Source organism: Giraffa tippelskirchi, chromosome 5, assembly GCF_054371585.1.
Source record: "Giraffa tippelskirchi isolate mGirTip1 chromosome 5, T2T-mGirTip1v1.2.pri, whole genome shotgun sequence".
Classification (NCBI taxonomy): Eukaryota; Metazoa; Chordata; class Mammalia; order Artiodactyla; family Giraffidae; genus Giraffa; species Giraffa tippelskirchi.
In genome coordinates, this window is record NC_137279.1 from 157,134,621 (window position 1) to 157,153,895 (window position 19,275).

The 19,275-nt window shown below is 38.0% G+C and overlaps 2 protein-coding genes across 8 annotated transcripts in view; one reads left to right on the forward strand and one right to left on the reverse strand.

Moving 5' to 3' along the window:
- Positions 1-15,075, reverse strand: part of EFCAB7 (EF-hand calcium binding domain 7) — a 52,632-nt gene extending 37,557 nt beyond the window's left edge. Inside the window, exons 1-3 of one of the 2 annotated variants that reach the window (XM_081486573.1) lie at positions 14,969-15,075; positions 12,843-13,030; positions 81-292 (exon numbers count right to left, since the gene is read on the reverse strand). In XM_081486573.1, coding sequence (XP_081342699.1) covers positions 81-292; positions 12,843-13,029 — 399 coding nt within the window. In that variant the 5' untranslated portion in view covers position 13,030; positions 14,969-15,075. Of the gene's footprint in view, positions 1-80; positions 293-12,842; positions 13,031-14,963 lie in introns of both variants that reach the window. The other variant, XM_081486572.1, reaches the window with a different exon arrangement.
- Positions 15,076-15,403: 328 nt separating this feature from the next.
- Positions 15,404-19,275, forward strand: part of ITGB3BP (integrin subunit beta 3 binding protein) — a 90,486-nt gene continuing 86,614 nt past the window's right edge. For all 6 annotated transcript variants that reach the window (XR_014052696.1, XR_014052695.1, XR_014052694.1 and 3 more), the window contains exon 1: positions 15,404-15,471. Coding sequence is in view for 2 of the 6 variants with exons in the window: in XM_081486616.1 (XP_081342742.1) it covers positions 15,467-15,471 (5 nt within the window). In the remaining 4 variants the exon portion in view is untranslated. The remainder of the gene's footprint in view (positions 15,472-19,275) is intronic.

The window sequence follows — 19,275 nt, forward strand, 5'->3', positions numbered from 1 at the left end:
TGTGGACTTTGGTAGCCAAAGTTAGATTTCAAGTTGTTTTGCAAAATAGGCATATTATAAAACTGCTTGACAGATCTTACCTTTGTTAGAAGTTTATAAAGATCAGTGTGTAAAATAAAGCCATTATCATTTACATCTAACTGCTTAAATGATTTTAGCAATTCTGCTTTTGAGGTAGGTTTTTCCTTTCTTAAAATTATACAAAAATCATCAAAATTCAGTTTGGCAGTTTGAGGAGTCCAATATTTATTAATGGTCTTTTGGGATGGATTTCTTCCTGCGTGTTGAAGAGCTGCCCAATAAAACAAGTATTATTTGTTACAGTAACAACTGGAATTAGTATTTTAAGTGTATTTTTTCTTTAAATCATTATACACTATAATGTTATATAAAAGTACATGCATGCTAATACCTTTGGTGTTGATAATCTAGTGAAATCAATATATGCCTGACTTTCAAATATGAAAATATACATATATGTTACTATACCAGCTACAAATTCTCAATGTATTAATGCCAGAATTAAATAGGTTCTTCCCATTCTGACATTGTTCCCAACTTACATAGTTTAATTAATGGATAAGATCTGATTTACCTCATAAGAATGCCTGGAGAAAAAAAAACAGATTAAAAACAACCATTCATTTAATTGTTTTGAGGACATAAGAATAAAGAAAATGCATAAATTATTATTTTTCTGGTTCAACAAATATCTTAATTATGAGGAAATCATTAGTTTGAGAATATTACTGTCAATGTCATGATGTCTAAAATGTTCATCGTTGTTGTTCAGTCACTAAGTCACAACCAACTCTTTGCAACGCTATGGACAGCAGCACACCAGGCCTCCCTGTCCTTCACTATCTCCTGAAGCTTACCCAAGTTCATGTCCATTGAATTGGTGATGCTATCTAAACATCTCATCTTCTGCCACTCTCTTCTCTTTTTGCTTTCAATCTTTCCCAGCATAAGGGTCTTTTCCAATGAGTCAGCTCTTCGCATCAAGTGGCCAAACTATTGGAGCTTCAGCTTCAGCATCAGTCCTTCCAATGCATATTCATGGTTGATTTCCTTTAGGATTGACTGGTTTGATCTCCTTGCTTTCCAAGGGACTCTTAAGTCTTCTCCAGCACCACAGTTCAAATGAAAGTATCAATTCTTAAGCACTCAGCCTTCTTTAAGGTCCAACTCTCACATCTGTACATGACTACTGGAAAGACTACAGCTTTGACTATATGGACATTTGTCAGCAAAGTGATGTCTTTGCTTTTTAATATGCTGTCTAGGTTTGCCATAGCTTTCCTTTCAAGAAGCAAGTGTCTTCTAATTTCACAGCTGCAGTCACCATCCACAGTGATTTTGAAGCCCAAGAAGAGAAAAATCTGTCGCTGCTTCCACTTTTCCCCCTTCTATTCATTATGAAATGATGGAACCGGATGCCATGATCTTTGTTTTTTGAATGTTGAGTTTTAAGCCAGATTTTTCACTCTCCTCTTTCACCCTCATCAAGAGGCTCTTTAGTACCTCTTTACTTTCTGCCATTATACTGGTATCATCTGCATATTTGAGGTTATTGATATTTCTCCCAGCAATCTTGATTCAGGCTTGAGCTGCCTCCAGCCTGGCAATTCACATGATGTACCCTGCATAAAAGTTAAACAGGAGAGTGACAATATACAGCCTTGTTGTACTTCTTTCTGAATTTTAAACCAGTCAGTTATTCCATGTAAGGTTCTAAATGTTGCTTCCTGACCTGCATACAGATTTCTCAAGAGGCAGGTAAAGTGGTCTGGTATTCCCATCTCTTTAAGAATTTTCCAAAATTTGTTGTGATCCACACAAAGGTTTTCATGTCAAAGAAACAGAAGTAGATGTTTTTCTGGAATTCCCTTGCTTTCTCTATAATCCAACAGATGTCGGCAATTTGATCTCTGGTTCCTCTGCCTTTCCTAAACCTAGTCTGTACATCTTGAAGTTTTCAATTCAGGTACTGCTGAAGTAGCTTGAAGGATTTTTGAAAATAACCTTACCAGCATGGGAAGTGAACATGACTGTTTGAAAGTCTGAACATTCTTTAGCACTGCCCTTCTTTGGAATGGGGATGAAAACTGACCTTTCACAGTCTTGTGGCCACTGCCCAGTTTTCCAAATTTGCTGACATATTGAGTGCAGCACTTTAACAGCATCATATTTTGGGATTTGAAACAGCTCAGCTGGAATTCCATCAACTCTACTAGCTTTGTTGGTAGTAATCTTCCTAAGGCACACTTGACTTTAGACTCCAGGATGTCTGGCTCTAGGTGAGTGACCAAACCATCATGGTTATGGTGGGTCATTAAGACGTTTTTTGTACAGTTCTGTGTATTCTTGCCACCTCTTCTTAATCTGTTCTGCCTTTGCTAGGTCCTTTACGTTTCTGTCCTTTATCATGCCCCTCCTTGTATGAAATGTTCCTTTGAGATTTCCAATTTTCCTGAAGAGATCTCTAGTTTTTCCCATTCTACTATATTCCTCTGTTTCTTTGCACTGTTCATTTAAGTAGCCCTTCTTATCTCTCCTTGCTATTCTCTGGTATTCTGCATTCAGTTGGGTATACCTTCCCCTTTCTCCTTTGTGTTTCACTTCTCTTCTTTCCCCAGCCATTTCCTCAGGCAAACACTTTGCCTTCTTACATTTCTTTGGGATGGTTTTGGTCACTGTCTCCTGTACAATGTTACAAACCTCTGTCCATAGTTCTTTAGGCACTCTGTCTACCAGATCTAACCCCTTGAATCTATTCACCACCTCTAATGTATAATCATAAGGGATTTGATTTAGGTCATACCTAAGTGCCCCAGTGGTTTTCCTCACTTTCTTTAGTTTAAGCCTGAATTTTGCTATAATAAGGAGCTGATGATTTGAGACACAGTCAGCTCCAGGTCTTGTTTTTGCTAACAGTATAGCGCTTCCCATCTTCAGTTGCAAAGAATGTAACCAATCTGATTTTGGTATTGCCCATTTGGTGGTGTCCATGTGTAGAGTTGTCTCTTGTGTTGTTGGAAAAGGGTGTTTTTTCTGTCCAGCTGTGTGAAAATGGATGTATAACTCTTTCCCACAAGTGGCAGCTCAAATGCTTGTTGCTATCTTCAATAATAAAATACTTTTTAAATGTACTATTAAGTTGTTTAAAAGAACAACTTTCTCAGAATAAAATTATGCCAAAATATGTACTAATTAGACATTCCCATATCTAAGAAGTAGGTAAAATTTAGTAAATACTAATCTAACTTTAGTCTTTAGTTTTAGAATTGGAGCTCACTATTAAGTCCAATAACAATGAAAAGGAGAAGGGGGTGGCAGAGGATGAGATGGTTAGATAGCATCACCAACTCAATGGACATGAATTTGAGCAAACTCCAGGAGACAGCAGAGGACAGAGGAGCCTGGTATGCTGCAGTCCATGGGGTCCAAAAGAGTTGTACACAACTTAGCTACTGAACAGCAACAATGACAACAAACAGTGAAAAAACTGTGTAACTGTAGATAGTTAAAGGTTTACACCAAAATACTGACCTTTTGCCAGGGTTTGTTTTAAGCTTTGATGTGAGTTTGTAATACCTGTATTACTGGTAAGTTGAGGGGAAAAAAAAGAAACTTTGGGGAAAGAAAAAGAAACTGCTTTACCCTATTTTGAAATGGAATGTCAAAGCACATGGTATGTACATAAGAGGTGGAAGGATACCAATGAAAAGCACAATAGTTAAGAAAGAGACATCACTGGTTCACAAAACCAGTTTTTTAAAATCTAGATTATCTGAAAGCAATCATTGCAATTTTACAAAGAATATTCCATAATAAAACCAAAGCTGAAAAGGTAAGCAGTGCATTATTATCCTCCCAGATAATTCTGTAAGACTGATAGCACCTGAGTAATACATACTCATTGATTTATTAATACAAACTAAATGCCATAGTAGCAGAAGGCATGTTAAACTTTTAAACTTAGTAAATTCATGATCTCAACCAACTTTCAAAAACGCAGAAAAAACTCAAATTATAATTTATAATAAAATATAAATTGCAATGATTTGAAATTTTATATTTCCTAAAATGCACTTCCTCAAATAGAAATCTTATTGCATACAAACCTAAGACCTTGTTGCAAAAATATGTCAGAATTTTATTTCAGGAAACTGCTTCTGAAGTTGATAAAATAACTCAGTTTCTCTACTCATTAAGTTATTTGCCGTGATGAAACTGACATGAGTATAATATTATCTGGTATTTCTGTTTACCACCCTCTCGAGACTAAAGACCACCAAGTCATTCGACACACCTAGTAAGGACCAAATTCACTGGTTTGTGGGATATCTGCAACCAGAAGAGTTTAAAATATAATGGAAAACTCAAACATACAAAATCACGGTATGCATAAAAAGCAGTTATCAGATAAAACTAAAAGCTGGTTCTTTGAGAAGATAAACAAAATTGACAAAACTTTAGCCAGCCTTATCAAGAAAAAAAGAGAGACAAATCAAATCAACACAATTAGAAATGAAAAAAGAGAGGTTACAACAGACAATGCAGAAGTACACAGGATTATAAGAGACTATTATGAACAACTATATGGCAATAACATGGAAAACCTGGAAGAAATGGACAGATTCTTAGAAAAGTTCCATCTTCCAAGACTGAACCAGGAAGAAACAGAAATTATGAACAACCCAAGTACAAGCACTGAAATTGAAGCTGTGATCAAAAATCTCCCAAAAAACAAAAGCCCAGGACCAGGTGGCTTCACAGGAGAATTCTATCAAACATTTAGAGAAGAGCTAATGCCTATCCTTCTAAAACTCTTTCAAAAAATTGCAGAGGAAGGAACACTTTCAAACTCATTCTATGAGGCCATCATCACCCTGATACCAAAACCAGACAAAGCACAACACAAAAAAAGAAAACTACAGGCCAATATCACTGACGAACATAGATGCAAAAATCCTCAACAAAATTTTAGCAAACAGAAATCAGCAACACATCAAAAAGCTCATACACCATGATCAAGTTGGGTTTATTCCATGGATGCAAAGATTCTTCAATATACACAAATCAATCAATGTGATACACCATATTAACAAATTGAAAGATAAAAAACATATGATAATCTCAATAGATGCAGAAAAGCCTTTGACAAAACTCAGAACCCATTTATGATTAAAACTCTTCAAAAAATGGGCATAGAAGGAACCTACCTCAACACAGTAAAGGCCATATATGATAAGCTACAGCAAACATTATTCTCGGTAAAAAACTGAAAGCATTCCCCCTAAGATCAGGAACAAGACAAGGGTGTCCACTTTCACCACTATTACTCAACATAGTTCTGGAAGTCCTAGCTACAGCAATCAGAGAAGAAAAAGAATCCAGGTCAGAAAAGAAGTAGTAAAGCTCTCACTGTTTGCAGATTACATGATACTGTACATAGAAAACCCTAAAGATAGTATCAGAAAATTACTAGAGCTAATCAGTGAATTTAGCAAAGTTGCAAGATACAAAATCAATACACAGATATCACTTGCATTTCTATATACTAACAATGAAAAATCAGAAAGAGAAATAAGGAATCAATCCCACCCACCACTACAACAAAAAGAATAAAATATCTAGGGAAAAAACCTACCTAAGGAGACAAAAGAACTATATATGGAAAATTATAAGACACTGATGAAAGAAATCAAAGATGACATAAACAGATGGAGAAATATTCCATGTTCTTGGTGAGGAAGAATCAATATTGTGAAAAATGACTGTACTACCAAATGCAATCTACAGATTCAATGTGATCCCTATCAAATTACCAATGGCATTTTTCACAGAACTAGAACAAAAAATTTCACAATTCATATGGAAACAAAAAAGACCCAGAATAGCCAAAGCAGTCTTGAGAAAGAAGAATGGAGCTGGAGGAATCAACCTTCTTGACTTAGATTACACTACAAAGCTACAGTCATCAAGACAGTATGGTATGTGCAGAAAAACAGAAATACAGACCAATGGAACAAGATAGAAAGCCCAGAAATAAACCCATGCACCTATGGGTACCTTATTTTTGACAAAGGAGGCAAGAATATACAATGGGGCAAAGACAGCCTCTTCAATAAATAGTGCTGGGAAAACTGGATAGCTACATGTAAAAGAATGAAATTAGAACACTTCCTAACACCATACACACAGATAAACTCAAGTGGATTAAAGATCTAAATGTAAGACCAGAAACTATAAAACTCTTAGAGGAAAACATAGGCAGAACACTCGATGACATAAATCAAAGCAAAATCCTCTATGACACACCTCCTAGAGTAATGAAAATAAAAGCAAAAGTAAACAAGTGGGACCTGATTAAACTTAAAAGCTTTTGCACTGCAAAGGAAATCATAAGCAAGGTGAAAAGACAACCCTTGGAATGGGAGAAAATAATTGCAAATGAAAAAACTGACAAAGGATTAATTTCCAAAATATACAAGTAGCTCATACAACTTAACACCAGAAAAACAAACAACCCAATCAAAAAGTGGGAAAAAGACCTAAACTGACATTTCTCCAAAGAAGACCTACAGATGGCTAACAAATAGATGAAAAGATGCTCAACATCACTCATTATTAGAGAAATCCAAATCAAAACTGCAATGAGGTATCACCTCACACCAGTCAGAATGGGCCTCATCAAAAAGTTTACAAACAATAAATGCTGCAGAGGGTGTGGAGAGAAGAGAATGCTCTTTCTTGCACTGTTGGTGGGAATGTAAATTGATACAGCCACTGTGGAAGACGGTATGGAGATTCCTTAAAAAGCTAGGAATAAAACCACCACATGATCCAGCAATCCCACTCCTAGACATATACCTTGAGGAAACCAAAATTGAAAAAGACACATGTATCCCATTGTTCATTGCAGCACTATTTACAATAGCTAGAACATGGAAGCCACCTAGATGTCCACTGACAGATGAATGGATAAAGAAGTTGTGGTACATATACACGATGGAATATTACTCAGCCATAAAAAGAAACGCATTTGAGTCAGTTCTAATGAGGTGGACGAACCTAGAACCTATTATATAAAGTAGGTCAGAAAGAAAGATAAATACTGTATTCTAATGCATATATACGGAATCTAGAAAAATGGTACTGAAGAATTTATTTATAGGGCAGCAATGAAGAAACAGACATAGAGAATATACTTATGGACATGGGGAGAGGGGAGGAGAGGGTGAGATGTATGGAAAGAGTAACATAGAAACTTACATTACTATATGTAAAATAGATAGCCAACTGGAATTTGCTGTATGGCTCAGGAAACTCAAACAGGGGCTCTGTATCAACCTGGAGGGGTGGGATGGGGAGAGAGTTGGGAGGGAGGTTCAAAAGGGAGGGCATATATGTATACCTATGGCTTATTCACGTTGAGGTTTCACAGAAAACAACAAAATTCTGTAAAGCAACTACCCTTCAATTAAAAAAATCAATAAATTTTTTTTAAAAAAGCAGTTATTAGAGGGAAATTCATATGAGGGAAGCAATATGACCTTCCTCACAAAACAAGAAAAATTTCAAATAAATAACCTAATCTACCACTTAGAAGAATTAGAAAAAGAAAAAGAAACAATATCTAAAGTCAGCAAAAAGAAGAAAGTAATAGAGATCAGAAAGGAAATAGAGATTTTTTTAAAATAAAAAGAAAACAAAACAAAACAAAATCTGGTTCTTTGAATGGATAAACAAGATTGACAAACCTGTGGCCAGGCTCACCAAGAAGAAGAGAGAACACTAATAAATAAAATAAGAAATGAAAAAAAGTAACATAACAACTGATACCTCACCATAAGGGAATAATCATATGAAAACAAATTCAACAACCAAAAAGAAATGGACAAGTTTCTTGTCCTAGAAACCTGTATGTTTACTGAAAACAAACAGCCACCAACATTGAACCACAAAGAAATAGATTTTTTGAAAAGAGAAGACGAAATATATAATTTGAACAATTTGAAGAGATGGATCACTAGAACTGAGATAGATTTTGTAATTTAAAGGGGGCTTTCCTTGTGGCTCAGTGGTAAAGAATATGCCTGCAATGCAGGAGACCTGGGTTTGATCCCTGGGTTGGAAAGATCCCCTGGAGAAGGAAAAGGCTACCCATTCCAGTATTCTGGCCTGGAGAATTCCATGGACTGTATAGTCCGCGGAGTTGCAAAGAGTCAGACAGGACTGAGCAACTTTCACTTTGCAATTTAAAAAGCCCCCACAAACAAAAGTCTATAGGACCAGATGGCTTTACAGGCGAATTCTACCAAACATACAAACAAGAACTTATACTGACTCTTCTCAAACTCTTTGAAAAAGTTAAAGAGGAGGGAACACTCCCAAGGACATTTGATGAAGCCACCAACACTCTGCCACCAAAACCAGACAAAGACACCACCAAAAAAGAAAACTACAGGCCAACATCTCTGATGAGTACAGATTCAAAAATTCTCAACAGAATATTAGTACACCAAATCTAACAACATATAAGAAAGATCATACACCGTGACCAACTGGGATTCATTCCAAGTTTAGAAGGATGGTTCAACACATGCAAATCAGTCAATTTTGTTTCTGATATATCACATAAACAAAAATCAGAAACCACATGATCATCTCAACAGATGCAGAAAAAGCATTTGAAAAAATTCAACATTCATTCATGATAAAAACTCTTACCAAAGTGGGTACAGAGGGGACATACCTCAAAATAGTACATGCTATTTATGACAAACCCACAGTTCACATAATACTCAATGGTGTAAAGCTGAAAGCCTTTCTGCTAAAATCTGGAACACGACAAGGACGTCCACTTTCACCATTTCTCTTCAACATAGTATTAGAAGTCCTAGCCACAGCAATCAAACAAGAAAAAGAAACAAAAGGTAGCCAAGTTGTAAGAGAAGAGGTAAAATTGTCATTGCATGCCAATGATACGATATTATATATAGACAATCCTAAAGACACCACACAAAAACTACAAGAACTGATAAATGAATTCAGCAAGGTAGAAGGATACAAGATTAACATATAGAAATTGGTTGCTTTCTGTACATCAATGATGAAATATCAGAAAGGGAATGAAAAAAACAATACCTTTTACAGTCACAACCCCCAAAATAAAATACTTAGGAATAAACCTCACCAAGGAAGTGAAAAACACATATGCTACAAACTATAAAACATTAATAAAGGAAACTGAAGATGATTTAAAGAAATGGAAAGATATCCCATGCTCTTGGACTGGAAGAATACTGTTAAAATGGCCATACTACCCAAAGCAATCTACAGATTCAATGCAATCCCTATCAAATTACTAATGACATTTTTCACAGAACTAGAACAAATAATCCCAAAAGTCATATGGAACCATAAAAGACCCAGAATTGCCAAAGCAATCCTGAAGAAAAAGAACAAAGCAGGAGGCACAACCATCCCAGACTTCAGAAAATACTACAAAACTATAGTGGTCAAAACAATGTGGTTCAATGGGCCAATGGAACAGAATAGAGGGCCCAGAAATAAACCCACACACCTACTGTCAGTAAGTCTTCAACAAAGGAAGCAAGACTATACAATGTGAAAAAGACAGTCTCTTCAGCAAGTGGTTTTGGGAAAACTGGATAGCTGCACGTAAATCAATGAAGTTAGAACATACCCTCGCATTATACACAAAAATAAACTCAAAATGACTTAAAGACTCAAACATAAGACATGAGTCTCCCACAAGAGAACACAGACAAAACATTCTCTGACATAAATCATACCAATGTTTTCTTAGGTCAGTCTCCCAAGGCAATAGAAATAAAAACAAAAATAAAAAAATGGGACTTAAAGTTACAATCTTTTGCACAGCAAAGGAAACCACAAACAAAACGAAAAAGTAACCAACAGAATGGGAGAGAGTATTTGCAAACAACATGACTGATAAGGGCTTAATTTCCAAATTATACAAATAGCTCATAGAACTATAGGCATTTGTCTTTCTCTTTCTGACTTATTTCTCTTAGTATGATAATCTCTAATTGCATCCAGGTTGCTGTAAATGGCATTATTTTTATAATGCCATTTGTTTGTTAATGAACAACCCAATTGAAAACAAACAACCCAATTGAAAAATGGGCAGCAGATCTAAAGAGACATTTCTCCAAAGAAGACATACAGATGGCCAATAGGCACAAGAAAAGATCCTCAACAATGCCAATTATTAGTGATCTGCAAATCAAAACTACAATGAAGTACCACCTCACACTGGTCAGAATGGCCATCATTAGAAAGTTTACAAATAACAAATGCTGAGATGGTGTGGAGAAAAGGGAACCCTCCTACACTGTTGGTGGGAATGTAACATTGATACAGCAACTATGAAAAACAGTTGGGAGGTTCCTCAGAAAATTAAAAACAGAATTACCATATGATCCAGCAAGCCCACTTGTGGGCGTATAGCTAGAAAAATCTATACTTCAAAATGATCCATGCACACCTATGTTCACAATACCACTATTCACAACAGCGAAGATCTAGAAACAACCTAAATGCCCATTGACAGATGAATGGATAAAAAAGATGTGATACATAAATACAATGGAATACTACTCAGCCATAAAGAAGAACAAAATAATGCCATTTACAGCAACCTGGATGCAATTAGAGATTATCATACTAAGAGAAATAAGTCAGAAAGAGAAAGACAAATGCCATATAATATCACTTATATGTAGAATCTAAAATACAACTGAACCTATCTATAAAATAGAAACAGAATCACAGACATAGAGAATAGACTGGTAGTTGCCAAGATGAAGAAGGGTGGGAGAGGTTGGATTTGGAGTCTGAGATGGGTAAATGCAAACTGGTATATATACAATGATAAACAACAAGGTCCTACTGTATAGCATAGGGAACTATATTCAGTATCCTGTTATAAACCATAATGGAAAAGAATATGAAAAAAGAATGTATATATAATATAGATAGATATAGATATCTGTATAATTGAGTCACTTTGTTGTACAGCAGTAATTAACATTGTAATTCAACCATACTTCAATTAAAAAATTAACAATATAATGAAAAGAAGTAAAAACAAAAGACCAACTCTCTGAAACCCTCATCCCTAAAAAACAGAACAAAACCCCAAATTCTTTTAAAATTTCACTTATTTTTTAATACTGCCCATTTACAATCATTCAATACACACCCATGAGTATATATGTGTACATATATACATAAACATATATATATATATATATATCCTTTACATTTTCTCCAGTGTAGGTCAAATTTAGACTAGTGATTCAGTTGCCAAAAGCATTTTAATCTATTATCATAAATCTTAAAATACCAAGATAAGAATTTAAAAAAACATTTTTAAGCAAGTAATTGGTGGAAGCTTTAAAAATATAGAAAACTAAGATCATGGCATATGGTCCCATCATTTCATGGCAAATAGATGGAGAAACAATGGAAACAGTGACAGACTTTATTTTTTGGAGCTCCAAAATCACTGTAGATGGTGACTGCAGCCATGAAATTAAAAGATGCTTGCTCCTTGGAAGAAAAGCTCTGACCAACCTAGACAGCATATTAAAAAGCAGAGACGTTACTTTGTCAACAAAGGTTACTTTGTCAACAAAGGTCTGTCTAGTCAAAGCTATGGTTTCTCCAGCAGTCATATATGGATGTGAGAGTTGGACTATAAAGAAAGCCGAGCGCCAAAGAGCTGATGCTTTTGAACTGTGGTGTTGGAGAAAACTCCTGAGAGTCCATCAGACTGCAAGGAGATCATACAGTCAATCCTAAAGGAAATCAGTCCTGAATGTTCATTGGAAGGACTGATGTTGAGGCTGAAACTCCAACACTTTGGCCACCTGATGCGAAGAACTGACACAATGGAAAAGACAGAGGATGAGATGGTTGGATGGCATCACTGACTCGATGGACATGGGTTTGAGTAAGCTCTGGGAGTTGGTGATGGACAGGGAAGCCTGGCGTACTGCAGTCCATGGGGTTGCAAAGATTCAGATACGACTGAGTGACTGAACTGAACTGAAGCGAATCCATACAAACATTGTAAGTTTTATTTTGAAGCTCCTGGATTATGTGAAGGCTTCCCTGGTGGCTCAGATGGTAAAGAGTCTGCCTGCAATGTGGGAGACCTGGGTTCAATCCCTGGGTCAGGAAGATCCCCTGGAGAAGGAAATGGCAACCCACTCTAGTATTCTTGCCTGGAAAATTCCATGGACGGAGGAGTCTGGTAGGCTACATCCAACCATCAAACCTGGATTATGTAGCTACATAAAATGACATAATATGAGCTTCTTTGGTGGCTCAGTGGGAAAGAATCTGCCTGCCAATACAGGAGACATGGGTTCAATTCCTGGTCCAGGAAGATCCCATATACTACATGGCACCTAAACCCATGTGCCACAACTATTGAGCCTGTGCTCCAGAGCCCAGGAACCACAATCACTGAAGTCCTGCACCCTCCAGCCCAATCTCTGCAACAAGAGAAGCCACTGCAGTGAGAAGTAAATGCACTCAAACCAGAGAGTAGCTCCCTCTCATCACAACTAAAGAAAGCCCGTGCAGAGCAAGGAAGACCCAGCACAGCCAAAAATAAATAAATAAATAAAATTAGAACGGCACAATAGCATAATGTAGTTCTACCGCTCAAGCTTAACTAAGTAACGAGAATGATTCAATAATGTAATTCTAACTGCAGTCTTTCTGATCTATTAACTCTCAGCAAATAAGGAAAACTACTTAGTCAAACAAATTACCTAAGTAAAGTTGATCTTTAGAAATAATGTTATCTAAACTGCTTTTGAAAACAGTTAAGTAGGCAGCTCTACAATTCATATAAAATATCTCCTCTTCAGTTAGCAGAAACTTCTTTGATCGAGGACTCTCTGAATGCGTTGATTTCTGACCCGAGAAAGCTGCATCACTTCCTGGACTGATGGCCATTCTATTAAAAAATAATTTAAAATTTTGTTTTAATCACTGTTAGTCCTAAAATGAAAATGTCACTTTGCTTTTCAAATGGTGGGGAGCAGGGGGGAGAATCAAGACACGAAGGTTTTTATATGTGGAAACATGATTTACATATAATATGCCTATGGTTATATTATCATATGTTAAACTAGAATAAGTTTATGGCAGTTGATTTCTAAATATATTATATATATATATATATAATATATATATGAAAACCCAAAGAACAAGGCTAAAACAAAGATGTAACATAAATACAAGGGAAGACTCATAGGGCAAAGGAAAAGCACACATTTATTCTCTCAAAATTAGAGGACAGTAAGTTGAGACTCTTCATAGGATTGTCATGAGGATTAATTAAACTAACACATTTGAAGCATATAGAACAGTGCCAGGCACATAATAAATGCTAAATAAACTACAGAGTGAAACTCCTCCATAATGATAATTTGAATATAATGTGATCGGCAGTTGGCATTCATCTCCATAGGAGAATCAACCATGTCATTTCAATACTGCAGCCCCACATTTAAAATGACTGAATTTTAAAAATCCCACGTATAGCATTATCCTGCAGTTTTCCTGTATTCTATTACCATCAATAATAATGTTAACAATAACAATAATTTGGGGGTTTATACAGCACCCCTGCTCGTAGGAGTTTAAAGAACTGTCATACATCTTGATATATACTTACTACAGTGGTCAGGTACTTTCTGCACCTTCTACAGATAAGAAAATTGAGAGACAGAGATTTCATCCAGCTAAGAGTAAGTAGCAAAAGCATGTAAATTTCACTAACAGTTTCTTCTTTTTTTTAATGTGAAAAAAGGTTTCTTGTACAACAGTTACTACAAGGCACTAAATTGTGCTGGTGGTCTAACAGCTTCCAACATTATTTTACCCAGCTTTGACTTTTAAAAATACATTTCAACCTAATAAATTGAATATTTCTAGTTCAACAATAAGACGACACAGGTAGGGTCCCCTTCAGGACTCATTGGATTCTTACTCAGGAGGCCTAAGTCATTAACACCTTCTTGAATTATATAGGTCTTTTACACTTGGGAAAGAAAAATAATAATCGCTTATCACGGATGAAGTACCCTATTTATAATACACAGACTGCCTGCCTGACACTTTCATCTTACACCAGATTTAGAAGGACCCCACAGGGATGTGGTGTCACAGTCTGGTTACTGCAAACTGATATCACTATAATTATGCATAACAGTTTTTAAACACCTATGCGTGCACGCATATCTTCACCAATGTGAAAGAAATCTGTTCCAATAAGGAAAGGAGAATGAACGTTCATTCTGAAGCCAGCAACTGAGAAATTTAAGGTTTTGTGTTGTTTTTTTTTTAAATTGTCCTCAACTGCTCTTTCCAAATAAACTGACGCCCTCAAATGGAAGTCCCACGGCAAAAATGTTCCAGAATTCTTTTTTTTTCCCCTCTCTGTAACATGAGACTAAACTGAAGCATAAGTAAATATATAATTGAGCCCCTCAGGCTTGGAAACCTCCTGCATTTAAAACTCCAGATCGAGACCAAGACAGGGGCCTAGAGAGTACATTGCAGCAAACGCTCCATAAATAACCAGCCAAACAATAGCAAGAAAAACTGCTAACAAGCGCCTAAGGCTTCTAGAGGGCCAAGTGAAAACAGAGAGTCATCCAGTCACCGTCCCTACACTGTAAAATACGTTCAGGGCTGGTCTCGGGCAACATCTCTCTATTTTTTGTATTACTCTGGGAATAAAATCGCATTTATATGTACATTTTAAGTACAGACATGGAGCAAGTGTACGTATGACAAAAAAGTAAAAGATGCAGGTGGAGAAAAGGAAGCCGAACAGTGAGGGACAGAGCGGGCAAAGAGAGAGACAGCGAGTTGCTTGCTACCTAACTGCAGGTCACAAACGAGGGAGCGTAGCCAATTCTCCTCAAAGCCTCCGCAATCCTCTCACTGCAGCAGAAAAGTCCTCGGCCTTCTTTTAATTACCATGGAAACTGCACCTCTCCGCCACCGGAAACAAGATACAGAGCACCTCCCTAAATGGTCCGGCTAGAAATCGGCGGTTACTTATTCCAGAGTGAACAGAGATGGCTCTGTCTCTCTTTTTTCAGGGGGCCTTCTTGTCAGAATCCTGAGAGAGGGTCCTGCGTTGCCCTGGCAGGGGTTGGGTGCTGTCTATGTGTTGACTCTCCTCCCCTCTTACTGGCATACATTGGGATCCCTTGTCTCTGGGGGAGTGTTTCCGGCGGGCCGCTTTGAGTGTAGCACAGCGTCTAGGGTTCGCCCGCGCTTTTCAGGCTTCAGTGTTTCTCTCGGAAGGTTCTCTGTTTACGGAAGGAGTTGCTTAGTGATTTTATCCGGCGACGGAGGTGCGTTCCTGAAAGTCGAAATGCCGTTAAGTATCTCTTCCTTCGGGTGTTGCTGTGTTTGGGTACCTCTGTGAGCAAGACAAGTAGATATTTTGCGGCCCAGTAACCTTTTCCGTTGTCCTTTTCAGAGTGTAAATTTGCCTCTTTCCGCGACAGTTCCTGGTGCCTGGTCCCCCAACCCTACTCTGCTTCTCTTCCTTCCAGTTTACTTATCTAGTAGTATTTATTCACTTTAATTCTGAGTCTGCAAGGCTTTTGACAGATTTTATAGGCTGTGGGCTTTATTTAGTGATGTATTGCTTTAAATAATTTCAAATATGTTTAACATATCGAGAATAGGACAGAGTACATTACAAAACGCCGTATAATTTGATAAAGCTCTTAATGTCTAGATTAGTGTGGTTAAGTTCCTGTAAACTTGTAGCAGAGCTCATGAACCGGGTCTCAAGAGAACTAAATTCCAGCTTTCAAAAGAGGACGCGTAGCCAGTTCTGAAAAGAGCTGACCAACGTTGAGCGAATCACTGAACTTCAGGCTTTAGTTTTCTTGCTTATCATTGCCCTCTAGAGACTCCCCCCCCACCCCCAAAGCTCAGTGAAGACCTTTTTCTTTGGGGTGAGAGTGGAGATAATATATCAGTTCAGTTCAGTTCATTTCAGTCGCTCAGTCGTGTCCGACTCTTTGCGACCCCAGGGACTGCAGCACGCCAGGCTTCCCTGTCCATTGCCAACTCCCGGAATTCACCCAAACTCATGTCCAAAGAGTCGGTGATGCCATCCAACCATCTCATCCTCTGTCGTCCCCTTCTCCTCCCACCTTCAATCTTTCCCAGCATCAGGTTCTTTTCAGATGATTCAGTTCTTCGCATTAGGTGGCCAAAGTATTGGAGTTTCAGCCTCAACATCAGTCCTTCCAATGAACACTCAGGACTGATCTCCTTTAGGATGGACTGGTTGGATCTCCTTGCAGTCCAAAGGACCTAAAAAGTCTTCTCCAACACCACAGTTCAAAAGCATCAATTCTTCGGCACTATACAGAAAGCTATAAATCTGCTTTCTAGCAGATTTCTTTATAGTCTAACTCTCACATCTGTACATGACTGCTGGAAAAACCATAGCCTTGACTACATGGACCTTTGTTGGCAAAGTAATGTCTCTGCTTTTTAATATGCCGTCTAGGTTGGTCATAACTTTTCTTCCAAGGAGTGTCTTTTAATTTCTTGGCTGCAGTCACCATCTGCAGTGATTTTTGGAGCCCCCCAAAATAAAGTCTGTCACTGTTTCCACTGTTTCCCCATCTATTTGCCATGAAGCGATTGGGACTGGATGCCATGATCTTTGTTTTCTGAATGTTGAGCTTTAAGCCAACTTTTTCACTCTTGTCTTTCACTTTCATTAAGAGGATCTTTAGTTTTTCTTTACTTTCTGCCATAAGGGTGATGTCATCTGTATATCTGAGGTTATTGATATTTCTCCCAGCAGTCTTGATTCCAGCTTGTGCTTCATCCATCCCAGCATTTCTCATGATGTATTCTGCATATAAGTTAAATAAGCAGGGTGTCAATATACAGCCTTGACATACTCCTTTCCCGATGTGGAACCAGTCTGTTGTTCCATGTCCATTTCTAACTGTTGCTTCCTGACCTGCATACAGGTTTCTCAAGAGACAGGTCAGGTGGTCTGGTATTCCCATCTCTTTCAGAATTTTCCACAGTTTATTGTGATCCACACAGTCAAAGGCTTTGGCATAGTCAATAAAGCAGAAATAGATGTTTTTCTAGAACTCTCTTGCTTTTCCGATGATCCACCAGATGTTGGCAGTTTGATCTCTGGTTCCTCTGCCTTTTCTAAAACCAACTTGAACATCCGGAAGTTCACAGTTCACGTATTGTTGAAGCCTGGCTTGGAGAATTTTGAGCATTACTTCACTAGCATGTGAGATGAGTGCAATTGTGCAGTAGTTTGCATATTCTTTGGCATTGGAATGAAAACTGACCTTTTCCAGTCCTGTGGCCACTGCTGAGTTTTCCAAATTTGCTGGCATATTGAGCGCAACACTTTCACAGAATCATCTCTTAGGATTTGAAATAGCTCAACTGGAATTCCATCACTTCCACTAGCTTTGTTTGTAGTGATGCTTCCTCGGGCCCACTTGACTTCACATTCCAGGATGTCTGGCTCTAGGTGAGTGATCACACCATCCTGATCATCTGGATTGTGAAGATCTTTTTGTACAGTTCTTCTCTGTATTCTTGCCACCTGTTCTTAATATCTTCTGCTTCTGTTCGATCCATACCATTTCTGTCCTTTATTGTGCCCATCTTTGCATGAAATATTCCCTTGGTATCTCTAATTTTTTTGAAGAGATCTCTACTCTTTCCCATTCTATTGTTTTCCTCTATTTCTTTGAGGAAGGCTTTCTTATCTCCTTGCTATTTTTTGGAACTCTACATTCAGATGGATATAGCTTTCCTTTCTCCTTTGTTTTTCACTTCTCTTATTTTCACAGCTTTTTGTAAGGCCTCCTCAGAAAGCCATTTTGCTTTTTTGCATTTCTTTTTCTTGGGGATGGTTTGGATCCCTGTCTCCTGTACAATCTCACAAACCTCCATCCATAGTTCTTCAGGCACTATGTCCATCAGATCTAGTCCCTTAAATCTTTCCCACTTCCACTGTATAATCGTAAGGGATTTGATTTAGGTCATAACCTGAATGGTCTAGTGGTTTTCCCTACTTTCTTCAATTTCAGTCTGAATTTGGCGATAAGAAGTTCATGATCTGAGCCCCAGTCAGCTCCCGGTCTTGTTTTTGCTGACTATATACAGCATCTCCATCTTTGGATGCAAAGAATATAATCAGTCTGATTTCGGTATTGACCATCTGGTGATGTCCATGTGTAGAGTCTTCTCTTGTGTTGTTGGAAGAGGGTGTTTGCTATGATCAGTTCGTAGATAATATATAACACATGAAGTTCTCTGGCTGCCGCTTGTCCCCAGGCTGATTTAGGTACCCTCCTCCTGTGCACTTCTAGAGTAACTTATCTCTATTATTTTCAGTTCGGTTCATTCACTCAGTCGTGTCCAACTCTTTCTGACCCCATGGACTATAGTACGCCAGGCTTCCCTGCCCATCACCAACTCCCAGAGCTTGTTCAGATTCATGTCCATTGAGTTGGTGATGCCATCCAACCATTTCATCCTCTGTCCTCCTCTTCTCCTCCTGCCTTCAATCTTTCCCAGCATCAGGGTCTTTTCCAGTGAGTCTGTTCTTCAGGTCAGGTGGCCAAAGTCTTGGAGCTTCAGCTTCAGCATCAGTCCTTCCAGTCAATATTCAGGACTGATTTCCTTTAGGATTGACTGGTTTGATCTCCTTGCAGTCCAAGGGACTCTCAAGAGTCTTCTCCAACACCACAGTTCAAAAGCATCAGCTCTTCGGCACTCAGCTCTCTTTATAGTCCAACTCTCACATCCATATATGACTATTGGAAAAACCATAGCTTTGACTAGATGGACCTTTGTGGGTAAAGAAATGTCTCTGCTTTTTAATATGCTCTCTAGGTTTGTTAGGGCTTCCCTCATAGCTCAGTTGGTAAAGAATCTGCCTGCGATGCAGAAGACCCCTTTTCGACTCCTGGGTCAGGATGATCTGCTGGAGAAGTGATAAGCCTCTCACTCTAGTATTCTTGGGCTTCCCTTATGGCTCAGCTGGTAAAGAATCTGCCTGCAATGCCCAAGACCTGGGTTCGATCCCTGGGTTGGGAAGATCCCCTGGAAAAGGGAAAGGCTACCCACTCCAGTATTCTGGCCTGGAGAATTCAATGGGCTATGCAA